Genomic DNA, 18,223 nt, shown 5'->3' with positions numbered 1-18,223 from the left:
GGTAATTGGTGGTGCAGAGGATACATTTCAGACAGTTTTTGTTGTTATTTATAAAAAATTTAAGGATGCAGAATAGCAGGTGATTCGTCATTTAAACATGCATATCATGACAGTGTACAGTGAGTATTTGGAAATGTTATCTTGAAGGAATAGTTCACACGAAAAATTACTGGTAACTTTACTCACCATCAAGCCATCCAAGATGTAGATGAGTTTGTTTCTTGATCAAAAATGTAGCATTGCTTCACTTGCTCACCAGTGGGTCCTCTGCAGTGAATGGGTGCCATCAGAATGAGTCTAAACATCTGCTAAAAACATCACAATAATGCACAAGCAATCCACGCCACTCCAGTCCATCCATCTGTATACCGTATACTGAATATATAATGTTATACTGTATACCGAAGACATATGCCCTGACTGAATTCAGGCCAACAGATTCAAGCTATTCTGAGAGTGTGACAGACAGTTGTACGGTGTCTTTTATTAAAGAAGGTAAGAATGAATCCCTCCTGTGCTGTGCTTGTATCAAAAATTCCCGGTTTTCCCAGCTCAGCATAGCACCTCTCAGTCCTCCTCTCAATACACAGCAAAGGGAATACTGTAATGAGGTTTCATATCTGGCTCTGAACGCCAGAGGCTGCTTTGTGATTATTTGATTTTCATGTCATTTTATTGCTCAGAGTTTTGCCATGTACTGGTACATGTGGCCACTTTATAAAAGTCGATTATTTTGCCCTGCAGACGGACGGTTCATTACGTCAGGTACAAACATGCAATGTGTTTTCCACAACATTTTTAACAGATTAGTTTAAAGGTCAGTCTTTTATTATTTCCATGAGAAACTTACAACCCGAATTCCGGAAAAGTTGGGACGTTTTTTAAATTTTAATAAAATGAAAACTAAAAGACTTTCAAATCACATGAGCCAATATTTTATTCACAATAGAACACAGATAACGTAGCAAATGTTTAAACTGAGAAAGTTTACAATTTTATGCACAACATGAGCTCATTTCTATTTTGATTTCTGCTACAGGTCTCAAAATAGTTGGGACGGGGCATGTTTATCATGGTGTAGCATCTCCTTTTCTTTTCAAAACAGTTTGAAGACGTCTGGGCATTGAGGCTATGAGTTGCTGGAGTTTTGCTGTTGGAATTTGGTCCAATTCTTGCCTTATATAGATTTCCAGCTGCTGAAGAGTTCGTGGTCGTCTTTGACGTATTTTTCGTTTAATGATGCGCCAATTGTTTTTTTATAGGTGAAAGATCTGGACTGCAGGCAGGCCAGGTTAGCACCCGGACTCTTCTACGACGAAGCCATGCTGTTGTTATAGCTGCAGTATGTGGTTTTGCATTGTCCTGCTGAAATAAACAAGGCCTTCCCTGAAATAGACGTTGTTTGGAGGGAAGCATATGTTGCTCTAAAACCTTTATATACCTTTCAGCATTCACAGAGCCTTCCAAAACATGCAAGCTGCCCATACCGTATGCACTTATGCACCCCCATACCATCAGAGATGCTGGCTTTTGAACTGAACGCTGATAACATGCTGGAAGGTCTCCCTCCTCTTTAGCCCGGAGGACACGGCGTCCGTGATTTCCAACAAGAATGTCAAATTTGGACTCGTCTGACCATAAAACACTATTCCACTTTGAAATTGTCCATTTTAAATGAGCCTTGGCCCACAGGACACGACGGCGCTTCTGGACCATGTTCACATATGGCTTCCTTTTTGCATGATAGAGCTTTAGTTGGCATCTGCTGATGGCACGGCGGATTGTGTTTACCGACAGTGGTTTCTGAAACTATTCCTGGGCCCATTTAGTAATGTCATTGACACAATCATGCCGATGAGTGATGCAGTGTCGTCTGAGAGCCCGAAGACCACAGGCATCCAATAAAGGTCTCCGGCCTTGTCCCTTACGCACAGAGATTTCTCCAGTTTCTCTGAATCTTTTGATGATGTTATACACTGTAGATGATGAGATTTGCAAAGCCTTTGCAATTTGACGTTGAGGAACATTGTTTTTAAAGTTTTCCTCAAATTTTTTTACGCAGTCTTTCACAGATTGGAGAGCCTCTGCCCATCTTTACTTCTGAGAGACTCTGCTTCTCTAAGACAAAGCTTTTATAGCTAATCATGTTACAGACCTGATATCTATTAACTTAATTAATCACTAGATGTTCTCCCAGCTGAATCTTTTCAAAACTGCTTGCTTTTTTAGCCATTTGTTGCCCCCGTGCCAACTTTTTTGAGACCTGTAGCAGGCATTAAATTTTAAATGAGCTAATTAAGTGGATAAAAGTGTAAAATTTCTCAGTTTAAACATTTGCTACGTTATCTATGTTCTATTGTGAATAAAATATTGGCTCATGTGATTTGAAATTCCTTTAGTTTTCATTTTATTAAAATTTAAAAAACGTCCCAACTTTTCCGGAATTCGGGTTGTAAAAATATCAGGCCATTTTCAAAATGTGGCTTTCCAGGCCTGGAAAAAAAACAGGGAAATGAATCCCATCGTAGAAGTGACAGAGAAAAGTGAATTGTCATAGTGAAAATACATTTCATGCATGGTAATGCACAGCTTTGTCAAAAAATAAATAAAAAAATGAAAAATTCTTCATGAGTGCAAATGTATTTTAAAATCCATCTATACAGCAGCACACACACACACACACATACAAAAGTAGATGATTTTGATTATTTAGTCACTTCTGGTGATAAAAAATAAAATACAAATAAAAATAAAAATCTCTCTTCCTGGGTATGTAAACTAAAGATGTCTAAGCAATTTTCTGCACCTATACCTTGCTTGAAATAGTATTCAAGCAATATTCCTGGGGTCCAAATGACACTGTTCCAGCTATTATAATTTTGGATTGTTCATTTGTTGAGATCCTTCATATGACATACAGAGTTATGTGTTTATCATTGCTGGAGTGTAGTATGGACAGATTTCTTTTATTATACGATCTATGGAAGCGCAGAATGTTTGTATGTTTTTTAAAAAGATATCATGCACAAGTTTCAGGTATAAAGACAGTTAATTATGCTAAGGCATAAACATCAGAATGGACTTTATTTTGTGCCGTGGGATGTTTGGTCTTCATCATATAATAGCACAGATTATGTCAACAAAAATGACACCTCTATTGCTCACTTTAAATTGCAACTGGAGGGATGAATACCTTGCTACTTTGCTGCTACTCTACTGATCTGTTTCTTCATATAAAGCTGAATGTTAACAAGCTGTCAGAATATAGTGTTGGGCTTTGCACAAACTAGTTAAAGAACATTACAGTTCTCAGTTTTTTTTTGGTACAAACGTGAATTAAAACAATACATCTAACAGTTTGAATCAGAAAGTGGTGGCATCTTCTGCGAGACCGCAACATTAATTCCTTTTATTGCTTTTGTTTCTGTCGTCAGCGGAGATGCTTTGTTAAAAATGTGATTTCACTTTATTTTAACTGGTTTATCATTTTGAGGGGAGCACATGAGTAATATTGGAACTGCCTAATGAAGGTTTGCTAAATAACGGGTCTTATAAAGTTCAGTCTGTAATCACTTTATCTGTCAGACTGTCACTGCTTTAGTGATATTTAAATAAAAGCAATAATGGGCATCTTTTATATCTGCAAAAATTTCAGAAATTAAAAATAAAATACACAATTTTATGATTTATCTTCACCAGACGTCTTGCAGCTCCCTTATCAAGAATACTAATTGCTGGTGTCTCATAATTCCTTCTCAGGCTTGAAAGTATCATTTCTGAAGAGCCACTCATAAATGTGTTTATGAGTTAAATGTGTTAACCAAAACGTCTGCGATCGTTTCATCAGACAAGCATGAAAATATTGGTCATCTTGAGAAGGTCGATCTGATTTTCAAAGCTTCATTTTTAGTGCAAGTCATTATGTAAAATCAGATGCATATTCAAGCATTTAGCGTGCACATTCCTCACAAGTTATTAGTGATACAACATGCAGACTTCAATGTGTGAGAAATCATATATGAGGTCTAGTGATGAGTGATACTATAGTAAAGAATTGTGATCCTACAACACTGGAAAAAAAAGTTAAAAGTCCAACAAGCACTTGCAATCTCTCTGAGCTCGTTTATTTGAAATGAAGGAGAGTCTTGTGAGATTATGCTCAATGCTGCAAATGCACTTCGAGCTCAATGTGTTTGCCTGCCGCTACACATTTCTATTTATGATGCACATTAGAATGAGAATGGACAATGTGTTTATTGCTCAGCAATGGTGCCATTTCCTATTTGGATGTTCATGCTCATAATGATTCTCCTGGTGAAATCACTCCTCAATAACATCTCAATAATGTTGTAATGGAAATGTCTGTATCTGTGTTTTTCAGGAATGCCCCAGTGGTGTGGTCAACGAAGACACATTTAAGGAAATTTACGCTCAGTTTTTCCCACAGGGAGGTGAGTGGATCTAAAGTCATATATTCTCTTTTACAGTTATACTGTATAGCATTTTTAATACAACCTGATCCAACACTTTATAATATTTTGTTGGTGTAAGCTGTTGCAGTCAGGTTGATTTAATGTTATTATACTTTAAACTTGAATAAGACAGTTAATTTAAAACTTACCATTTTAGTTTACCTGACAAAACATACTTTTATTATTATTGTTATTTAACAAAACATACTGTATTATTGGAATTTTTTTTTTTGCAAAACAGGCTTATTGGAAAAACTTGCTTGTGGTGACTAAAAAGTGTTTTCAGTAATATAGTATAATTTCCAGCAAAGTCCTGCATAATCATGACCTAAAAAGTTACATTTGTTTCATATGCAGATATTTCTGACAAAAAAAAGTCTATTTTTCAAGATATAATTTCCACTATCTCAAAATTTTGAGTATTATCCTACACTTATGCTTTATTATCTCATAATTTTATCTTTCATAATTATGATTCAACAAAACATTTTTCTTTTGTGGTGGAAATGGGCTTCCATAATTGAAAACTGTGAAAAACTAAAAAGCCATAATAATGACACAAAAGTCCAAATTAAAATACTGATAATTCAATTCAAGTTTATTTGTATAGCGCTTTTTACAGTACAAATCATTACAAAGCAACTTTACAGAAAATTACGTTTCTACAATATTTAGTAGGAGCTTATAAGTGGTGGCTGTCAGTTTGTGCACGTATGACAGGATTTTTCAGAAAAATTAATACAAGACGTAGTCAGCCAGACGATGAACATTATTAACAGCGATTATTATATGATGCAGTCACACTTGTAGCAATATTTGTTAGTTCTGTTTGTTGATTCAGGGTTAGAATCATCTGTGGTCCTCTGAGGGTCAGCATCATCTCTTCTCAGGTGTTCTGGATCCAGACTGGAGCTTGTGCAAATTCTAGTTACCACGGGAAGTAAATCCTGTGGCAAAACATAGAAACAAATAGAGACATCATTAGCATAGCTGCTGTTCCAACAAAGTAAAATGAATTCGTTTAACCCAAGCAAAAGAATAAGAATGTGCATTTGATCAGATGCAACTGCAGTCACAATTTAAGAGTGATATGCAGCATGCACGATACAAGGAAATGGTCTGTAACATCATCACTTTGAGGTACGATATCTATATCAGTAGGATCGATTCCATGTGATCTAATTAAATCTAGTGTATGATTAAAACGATGAGTGGGCCCGATGACATTTTGCTTGACTCCAAAAGAGTTTATTAGGTCAGTAAACGCAAGTCCTAATGCATCATTTGTATTATCAATGTGAATATTAAAATCTCCCATGATTAGCGCTTTATCAACTGTAACCAGAAGGTCTGAGAGGAAATCTGCAAATTCTTTTAAGAATTCTGTATACGGCCCTGGTGGTCTATACACAGTAGCCAGAGCAAGAGATACATTATATTTCTTTTGCATGTCTGACAGTGTAACATTAAGCTCATAAAATTATGAATCTACTTTTTATGTTATCATTTCTACTTAGTATCTCATAATTTTGATGTTCATATTTAAAACTGTGAAGAACCGAAAATAATGGTGACCCGAAAGTCCAAATTAGGAGATTCATCAAAATTATCACAAAAACTGTCATCATTTTGACTTTCTAATAATATTGACTTTTTATCTCATAATTATTAATTAGGCCTCATTTATATCTCATATATATCTCATATGTATGACTGTATCGTAACTTTGGCTTACCAAAGCATGATTTTGTGTCTTTAACCCAGAAACATACGTTTGGTGTATAACACCAAATAGAAATGGAACATTAATTTATAGAACTAAAAAAAAAAAAAAAAAAAAAAAAAAAAAAAAACAGGAAAGTTTTCCTCATCATTTCGGCAGAACAACACACACTACTGATCTGAATGGAGGTCTCCCAGTGGAAAAGGCTGTTGTAGTGATTCTCTTCTCTTTTGAGTCACATGATTTGTGCCACTGCAAAGTCAAATGAGTAGTTTTATAATTATGTATTTGAGCTTCTCTACATCATTTCTCGGGGTTTGTGACAAATCTGTCTCATGTGGCCCTGCTCATTTCCAGCCCATTCACATACACACACTGCTTGCATTATTAATAGTATAATGGATCATAGCTTGTGCAAGCTTATGCATCCTCTTTGATGTTGAACAGAATAAGCTATGGGATGAGGTAATGGCATTGCTGTGATTGAAGCTGAGCAGTTTCCTGTTTTATTTTTCAGATGCATCAACGTATGCACATTTTCTGTTCAATGCATTCGACACAGATCACAATGGTTCTGTCAGTTTTGAGGTAAGTAATAATACTAACAGAGCATTCTGAAGATGATCTCTCAGATACACGCATGACATAGTAGTGAACTTAATATTACTGTGTTGACACTGAATTGCAGTTTGATATTTAGATATGGACACTATAAGGTATAATGCATGCAGTTTTAACTGAAAGACTAATGAAGTAACATATAAAATAGATTGAAATAAAATGTGAAATAATTTGTTTCAGATTAAGTAAAGGACCCTTTAAAATAAACTAGTCAAAAATGACATAGGAATTATGACATACTAAGTTATAAATATGTGATACTCAGTCAAGTTTTAAAAGTATGAGATAAAAGTTTAAATTGAGATGCAAATTCATAATTATGAAAAAACTGACTTTTTATTGCGTCATTTCAATTATCTCAAAATTTCATCTTTTTATCTCATAATCGAGTCATAATTATAAGATAGAAAGTCATAATTGTGACAAAAGTAAAAATTCTGGGATAGTGTGTTAAATTATGTGATGCACTCAAATTTTGAGATACTAATTGAAAATGATGACAAAATGTATGCATTTATGTCATAATTGTGAATTACTATCTCAGAATTATGACTTACAGAAGAATTATTTTTTTTTTATGTGGCAGAAATGGGATTTTATCAAAACTGAATGAATGAATGACTTTAAAATACTCCCATTTCCCATTTATTTTGCCTTAAAATCCTTAACCGTCATTGAATAAATGTCTTGACTGACAGAATATTGTGCAGTATGTGTTTTACAGAGACATTAGAAAACATTTTAACTACCACTGAACCTTCAATTTGCACACAGCAAGAATTTCATTCTTTGGCAATAAACAAGCATCGCTGGTCCCCAGCGATACAGTAATTAAACTAAACGAGAATATCCTCGTCTTGTTAAAGTTTGGCTTGTCCTGTAGCCATTTAGCTCCCGCTAAGGCATATTTTGTCATATCTGGTAATTAAAAACCTTGAGTGCTCATGTGAAAAGTTCAGTTTGAAAGAATTTCTCTCATTATTTGGAAAATGGTTATTAAAGACATTTCTTTCCATTCACGTATGTACTTTGCATGTATACTGGATTAGTGAGATCCATAAAACAACCATTAAAATAAATTGAGGTATCATATCATCGTGTGAAATGAAGCATTTTTGTGTAGCAGAATAATAGTAATTTATGTTCTAGCTGTAAATTACAGATTTATGTTTTTATGCAAAAATATTCTGTTTGCTCTGACTGATTTCTCAATGTCTTTATTTGCATTGCAGGATTTTGTGATGGGTCTTTCCATTCTCTTAAGGGGCACCATTCAGGAGAAGCTTAACTGGGCATTTAACCTGTATGATATTAATAAAGATGGATATATAACAAAAGAGGTAATACTTGAAGAATATGACACTTTATACTTTATAATAATGAGCACTGCATTAAATGAATTTCATTGTATAGGTGACGTGAACTAACAACGAATGATGAACATTTAATATTCTTGTTTAGTGTTCATTTCCATATTAGCTAATACAGTTTTAAGTTAATAATGGACAATGGTATAGTAATAATTGAACAGTTGAAAAATATAAAAAAGGTCAAAATTATGAGAACTACCAAGTCAATCAAATCAAATCGATTAATAAGATAAAATTGTATATTCATGTCTTAATTACAACTTTAAAATTTCTACATACAGTACAGTAAACTAATGATTTGTAACTTTCCAAGTTAAAATTAGACACTAGTAATACATTTATACAATATTAATAAATGTGGGTGGGAAAAAAATCATCATCAGTTCATGATACCAAATGCATTACCGAATGTTAACATATTAATAAACCTTATTGTAAAGTCTTACCAGAAAATAACTTGCATGACAAGCGATCATATAAAGTACTAACATGCCTGTCTATTGTTTGGGTTTTACAGGAAATGTTAGACATCATAAAGTCCATCTATGACATGATGGGGAAATGCACATATCCCATCCTTAAAGAGGAAACTCCACGGCAGCATGTGGAGATATTTTTCCAGGTGAGATTGGCATCTAATTTATTTGGTAATGATTGTTCTTCGTATAAAAAATTGCTAGATAGGACATTGGTAAAGCCAGTACACTTTGAGAATGTTCCCATCTATGTCATGTTATTTATCAGCAGGACCCTAGATTTAGTTTCTACTGATGCTGTTATAGAGGTTGTCTTGATGTAATTCTAAGCAATTTCTAAAGCTACAGCAAATAGAGCGATCTTAAATGAACACACTGACCTTTTGAGCCTGTTTGTGTCTTGACATACTAAGTCATAAATATGAAATTAAAACTCAAAATCATTGTAAATGTTAGTGAAAGGAGTTGATAATGAGATACAAAGGCCTAATTATGAGATAAAAGTTGAAATTATGAGATACTAATTATGACTAATTATTATTCACTTTGTCATAATTTTGACTTTTAATGTCATGATTTCAACTTATTTTCTCATTGTGACTGAGCATCTCATAATTTAGATTTTACATCATATTTATGACTTTTAATGTCATAATTTACCAACGCGAAATTTTTCCTCTTATGTGGCGAAAATGGGCTTCCATAAAAAAGTGAATAAAAATGGTGAAAAACTTAATTCACTGGTAAAACAAATCCATTTCCAGAATGTTCCCATTAATGTCATGTTATATATCACCAGGATCCTACCGTTTTAGGTTTTTTGCTGATATTATTATAGAGATTGTCTAGATGTACTTCTAAGCAAGAAAAAATTTCTAAAGCACATTGACCTTTAGAGCCTTTTTGCGTTTTGACAAAAAATGTCACATTATTTATGTCCAATACTAAGTCACAAATATGATAAAAGTTATTAAACAGTAAAAAGTAAAAAAATTATTGTAAATTTTAGTCTAAGGATTTATAAATGGTATGTTTACTAATTATGAGATAAAAGTTTTACTTATGAGATACTAAGTCATTATGACATAAAATTATGATTTTTGTCATCATTTTGACCTTTTATCCCATAATTATTATTATTTCATATTTATGAATTTTAATGTCATAATTATCATTTACCATAGCATGTTTTCCCCCCTTTATGTGGTGGAAATGGTCTTCCATTAAAAAGGGTGATTAAAAAAGTTTAAAAAACAATGAATTCCAGACACAGCACTTTGGTTCATTGGTAAAGCAGTGATCGTACAGATCTGGTTTCTGTTGATTTTATCGTGGGGATTCAATGTCTAAATGTAATTCTAAGCAAGAAAAATGTCTAAAGCTAAATGAATAGAGCAGACTCAAATGAACACACTGACCTTTTGACCCCTTTTGTGTCCTGACAGAAAATGGACAAAAACAGGGATGGAGTGGTCACAATAGATGAATTTATAGACTGCTGTCAAAACGTAAGTCTATTTTTGTTCTGAATGTGGTGTTCTGCATGAATGTCTTACTTGAAAACATTTACGATATGATTTTATGTGAAAAGCCCCTTACATAATGTTCATTGAGCCTGCGGCAGAATGTCGTCCTGAAGACAGTCCATTAGTCTCCACAGGTGAGCTGTTATTAAAGTGTTCACCTGTGTCTGTTTGTTCCCTACAGGACGAGAACATCATGAGATCAATGCAGCTTTTTGAGAACGTCATTTAACATCTGAATGGACTCTGTTGGCGGGCCAGCTCACATAACCACCTTTATACTCCACAAACCCGATGTCCTCGTTGATACACATCTGATTACTAGCAGTGCTTTACCCATAAACCAAAATGAACTGAATATTAAAGAAAAATTATTTTTGCATTTCTTGTCATATACCTGTAAACAAATATATATATTTATCTTTATTTTAAGTCATCTTTTTCTCCAATTATTTTTAAATAACTAGAAGCCATTGTACATCTTAAAGTAACATTTCATACATTGGCCCATAAACACAAACAGAATGAATTTCTGTGCATAAATCCAATCTTAGATTGCAATGGTTTACAAGGAATATTTGATGTACAATTTACTTAACTTAGTTAAAGGAATAGTTCACCCAAAAATGATAATTTGCTCAAAATGTACTCAAACTCAGGCCATCTGAGTTGTAGAGCTTGTTTTTTTATTGAATCAGATTTGGAGAAATTAAGCATTGCATCACTTGCTCACCAGTGGATCGTCTGCAGTGAATGGGTGCCGTCAGATTGAGAGTTCAAACAGCTGATGAAAACATCACAATAATCCCAGGTAATCCACACCATTCCAGTCCATCAGTTAATGTGTTGTTAAATAAAAAGCTGCGTGTTTGTTAAAGGAGCTGCACCATTTAGGCATTTTAACTTTCAACTGTTGCTTATGGTCAAAATACGAGTCCATAATCCATAATAATTATGTCTTAATCCTCCCGTTTAAAGGTCTATCCCCTGCTGTCTGTATTTCTTTAGATCTGATTTGGACTGTTTTCAGTTGTAAAAGGTACTTGATCTGTGCAGATTTCTAATAATATTATGGATAGAGGATATTAATTTTTACCAGAAGTAACAGTTTAAAGTTAAAAACATCTTATTAATAATGGTGAAATAAACATGCAGCTTTTTGCTTCACAAGACATTTATTGATGGACTGGAGTGGTGTGCATTACTTGTGAATTATTGTGATGTTTTTATCACCTGTTTGGACTCTCATTCTGTGCATCTCACCCATTCACTGCAGAGGATCCATTGCTGAGCAAGTGATGTAATGCTACATGTTTCCAACTCTATATTATTCATCCAAAATGTTTTATTATAAGTTAGTAATATGTCATAAACAGTGTGACAATTAAAACTAACCACATGACACAAATTTGTGGGATATCAACTGTTTCCGTTTTTAAGCACAATTAGTAATAATTCATACTTCTTTCATTCAAGTACAAACCTGTCACTCTGCAGCCTTTACATTTCCACAGAATCATTCAAGATTGTTCTTAGCTGCAACAGCGGGTCCAGCCAAAACAGATGGAATGTCAAATAAAGATTAAGATGAACGGTTTCTAAATAATATTTAAAATAGATTTTATTTTTTATTTTTTTCAAATCATTTGCCAACTAGATCAAGATGCTATATTATAGATTTGGAAGCTACAGGTTGCAAATCAAAGCACACATGTTGTATTTGTCTTAGTAAAACACTGTTACAAGTAATGCTGCTTATAAGTATCTTAATTATAATGTCCTTGTGAGAAATGTCACATTATGTTTACATGTTTCCAACACTATATCACTGTTCTCAAAGCATCTAACTGTGTGGGTTTATTTATTGTGCTAACTAAGCACATCAGGCAGTCTGTAGCCATACAGTATTGTTCCCTTTCAGTCGGTCACGTTCGACGTTACGAATGGGATCTCGCCCGAGAGCCCAATCACCTTCAAGTGGTACAAAACGAGCCAATGGTACACAAAGTACCTTGGTCTGCGGGATTTACATCGCGAGCTCCGCCCCGCAGAGGGGGTATATAAGGAGCAACTCGAGCAACTCGCATTCAAGATTTCGCTTCGGAGCCGAGCACATCATGTGCTGCTTTCACCGGAGTGCTACAAGCAAGAGTCACTGGTGTTGGTGTGACGGCGCGATTCAGCGGTTCGTTTGGGTTTCCTGCGACAGCTCCCACGTTCCCCTGATCGCTTCAACACCTCTGAAAGAGCAAATTTCTTTCACAAAAGAGATACGGGCCGATTTGCATCTTTTTAAAGATGTCATTTCGCCCGTGTGTTTCTGGGTGCTGTCGATACATCGCTCCTCGTGACGGCCACGATCGTTGTGTCACATGTCTGGGCTTCCAGCACGCTGAGACTGCGTTCGTGGATGGCTCATGTTCTCATTGAGGGGACATGACCATCTCGGCGTTGAGATCGAGACTCGATTACCATAAAAGGTATAGAGTCCCCTCTGCCACACCCCGTTCTAGCTCTTCTTCTCATAAGAGGGCTTTCATCGGCTGGTGGCCAGGGTGATCTGAGGGTTACTGTGTGGGCTTCCCTGACGAGCCAACCTCCTCGGGCCACACCCCCCTCTCATACGTCGCAGCAGGTCGAGTTTCCGGATGAATTTGCTGGACCCTCTCAGGCTCCTGACATCTCATTCGAGGCTCGCGAAGAGGACCGAATGTCGATCGCCGCATCACAAGGCGGGCTTGAGTCGTCGGGAGATGAGGATTCGGCTGCGTTGCCTCCCTCGGGAGTGCCAGCATTGTCCGAGTCTGATCCCGAGCTGACGGCCATGCTTTCAAGGGCAGCGGAGAGCATCGGGCTTGAGTGGAATCCTCCACCCTGTCCCGAGCGCTCGAGGCTGGATGATTGGTTCCTGGGGGCTGCTCATGCGGCTCGCCAGCACCCACCTCTGGTTCCTTTCTTCCCGGAAGTGCACCAGGAAGTAACCAGTTCATGGAAGGCACCTTTAAGCTGCCCTCCAAGGCCTGTAAGTTCTCATCCACGCTTGTGGCCAAGGCTTACAGAGCTGCGGGCCAGGCCGCTTCTGCCCTGCATGCCATGGCCTCACTTCAGGTCTATCAGGCCAAGCTGCTCCGTCAGCTACACGAGGGCAGTGCTGACCCAGGGGTTTTGCAAGAGGCGCGCACTGCTACTGACCTCGCTTTCCGGGCGATGATGGTCACTGCGCGCTCCTTGGGTCAGGTGATGTCCACTTTGGTGGTCCAGGAGCGCCACCTATGGCTGAACCTGGCAGACATGAGGGAGTCTGATCGGGCTCAGCTTCTCAGCTCCCCGGTCTCCCAGGATGGCCTCTTCGGCGACGCGGTAGAGAGCTTTGCCCAGCAGTTCTCTGCCGCCCAGAAGCAGTCTGAGGCCATCAGACACATCCTGCCCCGGCGGCCCACTGCTGCCTCCACTCCGCTGCCGGCGCAGCAGCCTCAGCCTGCTCGTCGCCGAGGGCGCCCCCCTGCGGCCTCCTCCACTCCTGCTCGGCCACAGCAGCAGCCTTCACCCCGGCCGCAGCGAGGAGATGGCCGCAGAAGGCCCGGAGTTGGAGACGTCAGCTCATCAGGAGATGGTAGCAGGACCACTCCTTCTCCCGGAGGAGGGCTGGGGGAGAATCCTTTGTTCTCGTTTTCTTTTTGTTCCGCCACTGGCCCTGTGGCCGGTGGTACCCAAACCTTCACTAAAAGAGCTGTTTCCTCTACCTCCGGGTCCCAAGAGGCCACGAACGACAGTTGGCGACGTGCTTCCTCGCCGCTCTCGTTCTCCTCACCCCTTGCCAGTTTCCATGCAAAGCTGGCTCAAGAATGATTCGCCTTCTCATGCCCTCTTTGCTACTTGGAGTCAGACGAGTGCCCGCACTCCGCCCCCGCTAAGGGAGGCTATGCCTCCCATGCCGGGGCTGTCTGCTCCACCACGCTGCCCCACTGTGGGTACGCCTGTAGTCCCCTTGACCCCGCTGGTTTGGTTCCTGGGAGCCTGGCTAGAGCTCCACAGGCCTTCCCGCTGGCTCTAATCCGGACGCTCAGGCTCAGCTACGCGATTCAGTTCGCCCGGCGTCCCCCCAGGTTTCGGGGTGTCCATGCGCTGATGGTAGGCAAAGATGCCCCTGTCATGCACGCGGAGGTCGTGACCCTGCTGGCAAAGGGCGCAATAGAGCCGGTCCCTCCAGCCGACATGAAGTCCAGCTTTTACAGCCCCTACTTTATAGTACCCAAGAAGACAGGTGGGTTACGGCCAATCCTGGACTTGCGTGCCTTGAACCGAGCTCTGCACAGACTCCCGTTCAAGATGCTAACGCCTAAGCGCATTTTTGAATGTATTCGTCCGATGGATTGGTTTGCAGCGATCGACATGAAGGACGCGTACTTTCATGTTTCCATTCTTCCTCGACACAAACCGTTTCTTCGGTTTGCTTTCGAGGGGCAAGCATATCAGTAGAAGGTTCTCCCATTCGGGTTGGCCCTGTCTCCCCGCTTCTTTACGAAGGTCGCGGAGGGAGCCCCGCCTCCTCTCAGGGAACGAGGTATGATCCTAGCTCACTCTCGAGAGCGGTTGTGCGAGCGCAGGGATCTGGTGCTCAGACACCTTGCCCGACTGGGTCTTCAGGTCAACTAGGAAAAGAGCAAGCTCTCCCCTGTGCAGAGGATCTCTTTTCTCGGTATGAAAATAGACTCGGTCGCCATGTTCGCGCAGCTTACGAACACAGGTCCTCATGGTTGCGCCTTTTTGGCCTGGCCGGAACTGGTTCCCCGAACTCGTACTCCTCTGAGGAACGACCTTCTTTCTCAGAGACGGGGCACCCTCTGGCACTCACGTCCCGATCTGTGGAACCTACATGTGTGGGTCCTGGACGGGTCACGGAAGGTTTAGGTACCTTGCCACCACAGGTGGTAGCTACCATCACTTCAGCTAGAGCCATGTCCACCAGACACGCCTATGCTTTGAAGTGGAACCTCTTCGTCACTTGGTGTTCTTCACGGCGTGAGGACCCCTGGAAATGTCCGATTGGGTCAGTGCTTTCCTTTCTTCAGGAGGGGTTGGAACGAAGGCTGTCTCCTTCCACCCTCAAGGTCTATGTGGCCGCCATTCGGCTCACCATGACCCTGTTGAAGGTAAGTCTCTGGGGAGACACGATCTGATCATCAGGTTCCTGAGAGGAGCAAGGAGGCTCAATCCGCCTCGCCCTAAGCAAGTCCCCTCTTGGGCCCTCGCAGTGGTGAGAGCTCACTCAACTAGGAGTGTAGCTTCCTCCTGGGCGCTGGCGCATGGTGCCTCGCTAACAGACATCTGTAGAGCTGCGGGCTGGGCGACACCTAACACATTCGCGAGATTTTATAATCTCCGTGTAGAGCCCGTGTCCTCCCGGGTACTTGCCCCTTCGGGCCAGTAAGGACCTGCTCGTTGTCAATCCGCTTGCTGCGCCATTCCACTCCGCGGACTGGATGCGTGCACTATTCCCCTCAGGTGAGTTCCTCAGTCAGAACCCTGGGTTCCTCCAGCACTGTTAATGTCCAACACTTGTGTACATGCCCCTTGGTCAGCCCTGTGTGGGACTAGGTGCCTCCATGTGGTGTGATTCCCCTTTCTGGGCAATCCCATGTGTGTATGTCCACAGTAAGTCTCTCCGCAGCATGTGTCTTTCCCTTGGCAAGCCCCTTGCCAGCTCTGTCTTTGAAACTTCCAACCTGCAGGCTGGGTACCTCAGAGTTCTTATGTATCACCACCTGGGTGGATACCTGCCTTCTGTAAGTCCTCCCACAGGCAGGCAGCCTGCTAGCATACGTCCAGCTGGAATATGCTACCCAGTGTATTCTGTGTAAGTTATGAGCCCTCACTCGTGCTGGCCTCGCGACAGGGTGCTATCACTCACACGGGTCGCTGGAAGACAGCCATGTGGCATTTTGTAAGGGACCCCATTCATAACGTCGAACGTGACCGACTGAAAGGGAACGTCTTGGTTACGTATGTAACCCTCGTTCCCTGAAGGAGGGAACGGAGACGTTACGTCCCCTTGCCACATTGCTGTTCCGTTGAACGGCCGGGTCACTGGCTCGGCTCCTCAGCGAAGACTTGAATGCGAGTTGCTCACGTTGCTCCTTATATACCCGCTCTGCGGGGTGGAGCTCGCAATGCAAATCCCGCAGACCAAGGTACTTTGTGTACCATTGGTTCGTTTTGTACCACTCGAAGGTGATTGGGCTCTCGGACGAGATCCCATTCGTAACGTCTCCATTCCCTCCTTCAGGGAACGAGGGTTACATACGTAACCAAGACTTTTTCATTTGGAGGTTTTGACCATCAATATTTGTGTGTCTGCAAAGGAGCTCTGTTAATTTCAAAGAAATGTCTTTCAAAGCATCACTTAAAGAGCTAGTTCACCCCAAAAATAAAAATTCTGTCATCATTTTCTTACCTTTCACCTGTTCCAAACCTGTATGAATTTCTTTTTTCTGTTTAACACAAAAGAAGATATTTTGAAGAATGTTGGTAACCAAAAGTTTGACGGTAGCCATTGACTTCCATTGTTTGTTTGATTTCCATTACTATGGAAGTCCACTGTTTGGTTACCATCATTCTTCAAAATATCTTATTTTGTGCTTAACAGGAGCAAGAAACTTGTACAGGTTTGGAACAAGTGAAAGCTAAGTAAATGATGACAGCATTTTTATTTTTGGGTGAACCGTCCCTTTAAACCTGTTTTATAGCGACTAGAGTTGATTTCAGGATGTTCCAACTTATTACCCCACAACATATTTATTGCCTATGTTAATTAAAAAGCTATTTATTAAAAATTACTTTACATATAGAATATTTTGTAATTGTGGGCAGTTCATAATAATAAATGTAGTTCACCAAAAGTAAAAATTTACAACATCAACTCTACAACATCGCCACATAGTGGACATAAGATACAGCACAATGTGGCTGACAACATGATTTATGGATTAAAATTGGAGAAGTAATTTCACACAATAGCACACCACAAAAAAGAACGGTCAATATTTAGATCAAATATTGTTCCCATATTCTGCCTTTTGAATCACATGGGCTCAGTTACAACAAGCTTCCATTAAAATCATAATCATACCTCGCACAAATCTTAGATGAATCCCTGTGTGAAAAATGTTTTCTTCATGCATTTCAGTAATGATTAGCAGTTTCCTGCAACAATAATTCTCAAAGCTTGTCATGTGAGCTTTCAAAGTTTTAACATGCAGACCAGAGAACAAGAGAGAGATATGAAGTCATTTCAGTTTAATAACTGTGTATAAATATAAGCAGGCCGATCGAGACATCAGACTGAATAGAATTTAAACATTGATTTGTATTTCAAATGTGTGTAGATATTTCATATATTACAAACAAGCATTTTGTTGCATCCTCGCACTGTTTTTATTTTCAAATCTTATTTTTTGCTTATTCCAATTATGCAAGTAATTTTATGTTTATGTTCACGGGTTCTATATCATACTGAACTGTCAGTTTACTTTTATTAGTTTTGCAACCTGCATGCCAGATTCACATGAGCTTATCCAGGAGAAGAGTGCATGAGCTTTTCCCTACTTTAGAAATCAGTGCCTTTCTTTGTTAATGCTCATCCCAGACCTGTACTTTCTGTCTGATTTGATTGTAATTGAGTTAAAGTTTAGGACGTGATTCTTTTTTTTTATTCATTTCTTAAAACAATGCTATGTCATGCTGTATTTGAGGTTTCCCACTGATGTTCTGATGATGCCACATTTCTTTTGAGCGGCGTGAAAGCCTGTTGGCTGAATGCATAGAGAGTTGAAGAAGGCTTTACGGTGTTAGTAAATGGCCTTTAGTGATGGGAAGAGCTGACTGGAGCAGATCTAGTGCTTTGTGTGCCTATCCCATGCTTCTCTGTGGAATTAGACGAGTGTATTTTGTAACATAGAATCAATAAACCGCTCAGAATGTATGTATCATGGCTCGATCATTGAATGTCAGAAATGGTAATTAAAATCACTATGGCCAC

At 39.5% G+C, this 18,223-nt stretch overlaps 1 protein-coding gene across 6 annotated transcripts in view; it reads left to right on the top strand.

Annotated features, from left to right (window-relative positions):
- Positions 1–10,564, top strand: part of kcnip4a (potassium voltage-gated channel interacting protein 4a) — a 207,706-nt gene extending 197,142 nt beyond the window's left edge. For all 6 annotated transcript variants that reach the window (XM_059538785.1, XM_059538743.1, XM_059538751.1 and 3 more), the window contains 6 exons: positions 4,382–4,451; positions 6,713–6,783; positions 8,049–8,156; positions 8,704–8,808; positions 10,108–10,170; positions 10,370–10,564. In XM_059538785.1, coding sequence (XP_059394768.1) covers positions 4,382–4,451; positions 6,713–6,783; positions 8,049–8,156; positions 8,704–8,808; positions 10,108–10,170; positions 10,370–10,417 — 465 coding nt within the window. In that variant the 3' untranslated portion in view covers positions 10,418–10,564. The remainder of the gene's footprint in view (positions 1–4,381; positions 4,452–6,712; positions 6,784–8,048; positions 8,157–8,703; positions 8,809–10,107; positions 10,171–10,369) is intronic.
- Positions 10,565–18,223: the final 7,659 nt, after the last annotated feature.

Source organism: Carassius carassius, chromosome 3 (genome assembly GCF_963082965.1).
Source record: "Carassius carassius chromosome 3, fCarCar2.1, whole genome shotgun sequence".
Classification (NCBI taxonomy): domain Eukaryota; kingdom Metazoa; phylum Chordata; class Actinopteri; order Cypriniformes; family Cyprinidae; genus Carassius; species Carassius carassius.
The sequence above is the reverse complement of the archived record's forward strand: the minus strand, read 5'-3'. Positions and strand labels throughout refer to the sequence as shown.